At 42.9% G+C, this 8,887-nt stretch overlaps 1 protein-coding gene across 1 annotated transcript in view; it reads right to left on the bottom strand.

The window, feature by feature from the left end:
- The window catches only part of mast2 (microtubule associated serine/threonine kinase 2), a gene marked incomplete at its 5' end in the record, with an annotated part of 41,686 nt that overhangs the window by 15,330 nt on the left and 17,469 nt on the right, over nucleotides 1–8,887 (bottom strand). The window contains 6 exon segments of the mRNA XM_035653533.1: nucleotides 38–246; nucleotides 371–474; nucleotides 682–749; nucleotides 875–1,007; nucleotides 3,175–3,276; nucleotides 8,664–8,873. Coding sequence (XP_035509426.1) covers nucleotides 38–246; nucleotides 371–474; nucleotides 682–749; nucleotides 875–1,007; nucleotides 3,175–3,276; nucleotides 8,664–8,873 — 826 coding nt within the window.

Genomic DNA, 8,887 nt, shown 5'->3' with positions numbered 1-8,887 from the left:
TAATAACACACTGTACCTGTAACAATGATCATCTTACCCTCCACGTACTCCATCACCATGCACAGATGCCTCCGGGTCTCGAAGGAACAGAACATGGAGACAACGAACGGGTTCTCTGCAAACGTCAGGATGTCTCGCTCCACGAAGGCCTGCTGGATCTGGTTCCTCAGGATCAGGTTCTGCTTGTTGATCTTCTTCATGGCGAAACGCTGCCGGGTCTCCTTGTGACGCACCAGGAACACGGCGCTACGCAGGAAGAAAGACAGTGTCAGTCGCAACATCCAATAATCAACTAGAACTGTTGTTGTGTAAAGCAGCGACTGTGTATTAATGTTAGAATATCAAAGATGTAAATCGTCTGCTGTCTTACCCGTAGGCTCCGTTACTGATGAGCTTGATGTTTTCAAAGTCTTCCTCTCGAGGTGTTTTGGTTTTAGTCTGCGGTGGAGCTGCTGGGACGGTTGTTCCTCGACTCTGAAACACACAGAGAGCGACTTTATAATCAATAAATGGATGGAAAGGTGTCATATTTTTATTGAAGCAATTTTTATCTAAGGTTCGTACTTTAAAATGAAACTTTTGGGAAATTATACACAAAAAGCTGTTTTAAATGATACTTTTTTGACTTTGTGACAGAGGTTACACCTGTTAAACATGATAATGATATGATTGTACACTCACATCCACCGAGTCATCAGTCTCTGGAGTTTCTGGGTTCCCGCTGTCATAACTGCTCAGCTGGGCCATTTCTACAAAGACACAAGTATCAGCTATAGAACGGAGCCAGAAGACCAGATATCAAGAAATAAAGTGACAAAGAAAAATGTTTCCAATGTAGGCGTCAAAATAAAATGTTAATTCTGAGATGTGTTACCCTCCAGGGGGTCCCTGGTGAGGCCCAGCTGGCTGATGATGTATCGGGGGATGTCGGACTTGATGCCCTGGCCTTCCTTGGCATGGCCCTCAGCTGCTTCTAACAAATGGTAGAACTCCTCAGGATCAAACTCCTGCAGGGAGGAAGGAGGAAGAAAAATGATTTAATGGCAAACAGAATCACTAACAGGTTGTAAGGTTTCAGTTGCTGCTGCTGTTTGAGCATCAGCTTGATATTCAGTCTGTTTATTTCCATCTGAAAGTGTTTCCAGAGTTCCAGGCTGCAGTGTGTAAATAGTTTAGAACATATTATATCTTATATATACTCAAACAGAGCTACTTTTAGCTGAGCTCAAGTTGAGGGTTTTTGTAGGTCTGATCAGGTCTTCATCCTTTTAGATTCAGTCTTAGATTTGTGAGAACAGACGCTGGTTGTGAGGCATAAAGACTGCAGTGTCCAACAATAAAATCAGCCTTCAGATTGGACAGTAAACTGACCTCGAGTGAAGGCACATACGAAGTCAGGATGGAGTTTTTTTTGTTCTTTTTTTGTTCACACCCAATTTAACTCCTGTGTCCTCAGTGTGTGTGTGTGAGTCTGTAGGAGCAGGGCAGTGTATGTCTTTGTCACACATACAGCAGATACAGTGTACATGTAAACACTCCCTGCCCCCCTCTTCTATCTGTGTGCTTCCATTTGTAAAAACCCATCCTGTACGGTGCCACTGCTTCAGCTGCACGTGATTAGTCAAAACTACCGATGTGAGCAACCTCCCCCGTCCTCCCTCTCCTCCTCCTCACCCTCCACTGCCCCTCCAATTACCCCTCTGTCTCCTACACTTGTTTTTTCCCCACTTTGTCTTTATCTGTTCTCTCCACTTTCTTTCTGGGGATGACACAAGGTTGAATTCAGCCGTTTGACCCTCAGATGTGCACCATCTCGACTCGGGGGAAGGTCGGGGGAAAGCGCTGCCCGACCAGCTGAGAGGCATTAATGTGTCTGCGTGTGTGTGTGTGTACATTAGGCTGATTTAAAATTCTCCTGAGAAGTCCATAAATGAATAGCTGTGGTTGAATCATCTCACACCGGGGAGCAGGAAGCTCTAAATTGTGTATTAACCATGCATGGAGTCGAGCTGTGCAATAAGAAGAAGCTATTCCAGTTAATATGGCTCATATTTTCCTCTGCAATCTTTTAAACAGACTAATTTACAGCAATGAGCAGCCAGCAGTGTGATTAAAATGTATGAAAGTACAGTGTAACCAAGCAGGACGAGGCTGATTAAAACATTTAACAAAACTAGGACTAGAAGTTCTCAGTAAATCAATGATGGAAACATACGAACACACACTGTGTCTGACAGATGGCTTATTTAAGGAAGGTTTCTGTGTGTGCTGTATGCTTCTTGTAATTTTTTTTAATAAATCAGGAGTTTTCTCGCAGTGCTCACCATAGCCAATCCTTCTGTGATCTGTAACAGCTCAAATGAAGCAGAATTTATTTTATTTTACAGGAAATCCATCTTCTTGGAATTAGATATGAGCATCTACATTTCCACTCGTCTTCTCAGAGAATTCTTTGCAAAAAAAAGAAGGTCGCTGCAAGTCTGTTCGCTCCCCGTCTGGTAAATTCCCCTTTTAAGTGTCAAGTTTTAAACTAAATACACAGCAAGAACTACCAAGACTAACCTGGGGGTCAAGGCCTCCACTAGGGGTCGCCAAAGCTTCACAGGGGCTTGCGTGGCCTTCTTGATTTAAAAGGGTTTAAGAAAACTTAAAAATGATACCCAGTAGGATGATATCTGTGTTTTTCTCATTTATAGTATGTATGATTGTTAATAAATAAAAATTAATTATTTAAAAATAAATACATTATACAGAGAATTTTCTAAAAAGGTTGTTTAAAACTCATCTCTGATCAATATTCAGGAAATAATCTGCTCGAAATTCATGTAAATCTCTGGTTTTACTCAGTTCACTGTTTGGGTTCATTGTGCAGTTTATCAGCTGTTCTCTGCTGTAATTGTTATATAATATGAAATATCCATAAAATATGTTTACTCAGTGATAGAAAAGGGCTCTGTTAAGGATAGAGGGTTGGGAACCACTGGTGCAATCTGAGTGAGGAGCTAAAAGACAATAAAACATGTCTGGGACAACTTGGAAGATTTCCACGATATTTTTTTAGTTTAATTCCAGATTTTTCAGGATGTGTGGGAACTTCGAGTGCTTTAACAACGTGACTACAGTCAGTCAGTCAGTCAGTCAGTGAATATGTGACAACCATCGTGTTTCTCTCACCAGACACTCCAGCAGACGCGCCGGCCGGGCAATGATGATCATCAGCTTCTTGACGAGCTGAGTGACGAAGGTAACCTCCACACTCTCCGAACGCTCATGAGCCTGCAAACACAGAGACAACAGACACACATTACAGACAACAGACACACACATCAGAGACAACAGACACACATTACAGACAACAGACACACATCAGAGACAACAGACACACATCAGAGAGCACGCTTCACCTCCAGTTTCACTGCCTATTTTAAAATGTTTGAATCCTTTAGAGAGAGAAGATAGAGATAGATTAGATTTTAATGCATCTGATCCCTCATAATAATATCTCTTCATTATTTTTTAATTATATTTTTAATAATTTATCACATCATGAAGTCCTGTTTGACCTTGAAGGCTGTGCACAGAATGTCTCATATTGTGTTTGTCCTTCACAAACAAAGCAGAACGAGCAGTTTGAGGACAAAGCGGACGCCGGAGTCCTTTCCTTCGGTGACACCTGGAGAGGTAATCTAAATCAGAGCGACCTCAGCCTCGCTCCCCGATATTCGCCGTGAAATGTCTGTCAGTGTGGAGACAGAGCAATTTACCCAGCAATCCACTGTAACGGACTGGAGACGCATCTGGAGCAAACACTGATCCCCGGAAAGAAATGGGCTGGAAGTGTGTGTGTGTGTGTGTGTGTGTGTAACAGTTACAAACCACCCACTGTAAAACATGTTTCATTGTAATGTATGTGTGTCAGTGTGTATGTATAATGTATGTACTGTATGTGGGTGTCAGACAGGCCAACAGAGAGGAGGTGGTGGTTCATAAACAAAGTGTGGTTGCTGTTAGCCTAACAGACCCCCCCCCTGAATTATTTATAACTGTAATGAAACCTGGAGGGGTGTCGGGGGTGTGTGTGTATGCGTGTGTACTGTATGTGCACGCTAAAGATGTGTGTAAGTGTGTGTGTATATGTAAGCGTGAAGGAGACTGAATGTGTGTGTGTGTGTGTGTGTGTGTGTGAGGTGACTGTACAGGCCAGTGATCGGTGAATAATGGACAGCCGAGGGACGGACTCCCACTGTGCAGCGGCTAATTAACCAGTCAGAGAGTGTGTGTGAGTGTGTGTGTGTGTGAGACTGTATATCCACTCTGCATGTCTAATGTGATAGAGACTCCCTGGTGGACACACAGTATAGAAAATGTGCTGTAACAGCTTGTATGCATGATATAATCTGTGAGTTTATTATTAAGATATTGTATTTAATGTAAATATTGGTTGGAAAAAGCTTTTGAAAATCTATAAATGAAGAATACACTTTCAGATAAAAGATTCATTTGTTATTGCCAGTCTTTTTTTAACCACCAAAAATAATTTACTGTTCATAATTGAGGCTAAATTTAAACACAAATGACTTCATTTAATATTCATTACAGCTCAGTTTAAGGTATTAGTGCGACTGTCGCGGCGATGATGGTGAAGCCTCATTGACTAAACTAATTAAAAGTCAAAACAAAAGTGTCTTCAGTTTGACCTTTCAGCTGTAACGTTCCTGCACTTTACACTGTATTGTTATTTTAACCCCCCAATAACAACAGAATTAAGTTTAATTTGTGTTGTTTAAATGTATTTGTAAGAATTTAATTTTGGAGGAAGTTTACATATTTTCTGTCAGTGTTTTTTATGCTGTAAAATGTGTCTTATAGATTAACATTGGCCTGAAATATCTGTTCCTGATAATCTGATAAAGACTCAGGATAAAGTGGCCCCAACTAAATATTCTGCTCATGACAAAAAACTAAAAGTTGGCTTTTTTTTACATTTTGAAAGTTATAATTTCTGTTCTGATGCCGTTACATTGAGATAATAAAGGTTACTGTGATATTATCTAGGTTTCTTAAACGATATCCAATAATTCTGTTTTCTTTTAATCAGCAGCAGCTGTGACTGCACCAAAATCTGCATTTGGCATGTCGGTATTATTTAACTTTGTTATTATTAATCCAATCAATGTGGAAGACCTGTGAGTGCTTACAGAGGTGACGTCACCTCTTGTGCAGCCTGTTAGCACGCTCAGCGCTTTCAGGTGAAGTTTCCACCTGAAAAGCCGATTAAAGCCAGATGTTTGCAGCTGTATCTGACCCCCCCCCAATAAACACGACGGACGCTCGGTGACGGATCACCAGAGCTGAGTTAGCACTCTGCCTTCCTCTGCCCTCAGGTGACCTACAGGGGTCTAACTGGAGGGGGTCTCCCAGGGGCTCCTAGCAGAGGATGGAGTGGATGCAGGTTGCCATGGTGACCGGCAGGCAGGTCACTAAGGCCCCCGTGACAGGGATGGATGAGGGGAGAGGAAGAGAGGACGAGCGGTGGAGAGGAGTAAAAGGTGGAGGAGAGATAAAAGGACGAGAGCGGGAGCGGAGGAGGACAGAAGGAGGAGAGGTGAGTCGGCCTCCTGCGAGCTCTGTAATGGGGTCGTGACACGAGGGGAGGAAGAACGGATGGATGAATAAAGAAATGGATAAGGAAAGAGGACAAAGGCAAAGGGCCGAGGATGTCGAGACCTGAAGACGTGGACGGATGAAAACTAAAATGTAGTGATTTTAAAAAGCTGAAATCTGATAGAGGATTGATTAATATCTCACAACAACTACAAGGTTCAACAATAAGAACTACAAAGAATCAGTGTCTGATTAAAGGGTCAGTTCACCCGAATCATTGACTGTTTCTAGAGAGAAAAGTTACTGTTGAATTGTGTTAAATAAAGAAACTCCATTAACTTTAACTGAACTGAGGAGGCTGATATTTCTGGGCTGACGATATGTGAAGATATTAACCGTCAGATGATTGATGAAGCACTGTTTGTGCCAAGACAGACAGGGATCTATTCATACAATATAAAGTTACAGACCATAATAAATTCTAATGTGTAACAGATAAAAAGACATCCCTACCTAAAACCAACAGCGTCTTCATGGTTAGATACCATGTTAAAAGTTAAAAGTGAGCACATTCTTCTTTGTGATTTGGGGAACTGACCCAGATAAGAGCTCAGACCTCAGTCCCGATACCGAAGGATCTTCCTGACGCTACAGGCAAACATCTGAGAGTCCAACAGTTCTCAAATATTCAACTAAACTCACAACAGAGCAGTGAATGCACCATCAGCCTGTAATGTCCTAAAAGGAAAAACTAATCCAGAGGCACTAAATAATTTGTAACTTACAATATATTCTAAAAAGCATATTGTCCCTTCAATGCTTAATTAAAGAATCTATTAAAATGCTGAACATCAGTCTGTTGCCACCAGTAAAAATGCCCCAATGACTCATTAAAAAGTCTGAATTATTAACGAGCTACAGACAAAAAAAAAAAACACCCACAGTGGTTGACTGATGACAAGAAGATTTAATAATTAATGTAACTGTCAGCGACCTCTGGAACGAGCTCAGTTAGTTTTGGGAATATTTTTTTAAAACGGTCTCACAACACACGCCAAGAGAATTGATCAACAATCTCAAATGAATGACTTTCTGTGTGACATAAAACCAACCCGGAGCTCAGAGTCGATTCGAAGTTACAGAGAGTTGATTCACTTTCTAACTATTAGCATCAGAAGCTCCGGAGACATCGTCCAATAAAGCTCAACTGAAACCGAAATGGACTCAACTGTAAAGTCTGCGTCTGCCTCCTCCTCTTCCTCCTCCTCCTCCCAGCTGTGAGTGAACACCTTCCACTCGCTCCTCCTCATCACCTCCTCCAGCACCTCCTCCTCCTCCAGCCTCGTCTGCCACGATACTCGAGACATGTTTCCACCAAAAAACCCCCCAAAAAACGATCCATAAACAGCGCGGGCGGGGAGGCCGTTCTCACACCTCCATCCACCTGCTCCTCATCCTCTCCTCTCTCTCCTCTGGAGGTCTGCTCCACCTGCTGCCTGCACTTGGCCGTCCGCCAAAAAAAACAACAACCTAACGCCGCCTAATTGGTGATGTCATCATCCAGCCCGCATTGCAGCTTCAGCATCTCCTCCAGATGTGTTCGAGTCCAGTTCCTCACACCCTCCAAAAGCATTCGAACGGGCTGCGTGCACACACATCCGACCTCCCCTCTGCGAGCCCGCCGGCCAATCAGAGGCCGAGGAATCCCCTGGAAACCCCGCCCAGCCCAAAAAACCCTCCGACTGCACCTCCTTCACCTCCTCCTGCTCGTCTGCGAGAGTCATCTGTCAGCCCCCGGTGACTGCTGGAGTGTGAAATTAAAATCGGGGAGGATGTGTGTGTGCGTGCTCGCCTGCATATGTGTGTGTGTGTGTGTGTGTCTATGGTTGAGAGATAGTGTGTGTGTGTGTGTGTGTCCCAGTAGAACAGAAGGTCAATAAGAGGCCGGTGGGAGCCATAATGCCCCCCCCCCCTCCAGGCTCTGGAAACCTGAGCTAATTAGAGATTCACCGTGCGCAGAATGTAAATATATTTCTGTGACACGACAACTGGTCCCGACGTCCGCATGACGACTGGATTGGCGAACCAGGGCGGTGGTGAAGGAATGTGGTTGGAGGTTGTGTGTTTGAGCGGGCCGCGGTCTTTGTGCCTTCGTATGACATCACACGGCGGTCATAACCGTGATGAGTGGACAGAGGAGCCGTCACGGTGTGAGTTGTTCCACGGTAAACTGAGCGTGACGAGCAAGGTGCCACAGTCATGATGTCTTCATCGGAGGCCGGTGGACATTTTGACGAGTTCGTAACGTTTGATTTCTATATGTTCAGTTAGTCGACCTCACAGAGTTAAATATTAGTTATATTAGCAGTTAATTGGAAGTTAACAGTGTCTCCAGTTTCCCTCTAATTACAGATCTGAACCCTTTCCAGGAACTCGCCGATGAACGGCCGGTTACATTAATTTATACAAAATAATGAGGAAATTGTTCTTGCAATGTAATTCACTGCTTATGATAGATTGATATATTAGTCATGCAACTCTAAAGTGGTGACGCAAAAACTGATGCTGATTTATAAGCGTCTGGAAGCTCAATTTCCTGCCCGCCACAAGTGTTTAACATACAAACTGTATATTAAACTGTTTAATATATAAGAGATGTTGATCAGTTTATGTTGTATAGGAGCCTCTATTTGTCATTTATATTATTTCCTCCATTTTTAATATTAACAATTTAATATCCATCAGACTTCCAGAACAAATAGTTTTCATTGAATTTTCTACTTTCTATTTTCTTTTAAATGTTGTTTTAATGCATTTAATGCCACATGTGAAGCACTTTCAGTGGTTTTTATGTTGTAACTAGTGTTATATAAATAAGCTTGTCAGACATTAAAAATTAAAAATAAATCTCTACAAAACTGAAGCTGTTTGGTGCACTGAGACATTTTCATACCGTATTTTTGGAGTACAATCAGACTGCATTCAGATCTCACAGGTCGGATCGTGTTTCACCATCTTAAAGTTACTTTTCTAAGAGAATGAACTTTTGTTCCACTTACATCTTGCAGCAGCTTCTCCAGGTTCTCCTGGAGCTCGTAGAAGTAGCGGGAGGTGATGAGGCGGTCTCTGCTTTTCTCCAGGCAGTCCCTGGACAGCTCTATCAGCTGATGGTGGATGAAGCTCAGGACCCCGTCGGCCAGCGGGCAGACCTTATCCGGGGCCGTGGAGGAGAGCAGCTCAGCCAGACGCTCCTCCATTTGAGCCTTTGTCTGAGGGGAGGGGG

Source organism: Morone saxatilis, unplaced genomic scaffold (genome assembly GCF_004916995.1).
Source record: "Morone saxatilis isolate NCDOM2014 unplaced genomic scaffold, NCSU_SB_2.0 Contig12, whole genome shotgun sequence".
NCBI lineage: Eukaryota > Metazoa > Chordata > Actinopteri > Moronidae > Morone > Morone saxatilis.
This window is presented reverse-complemented; position numbering and strand designations above follow the sequence as displayed.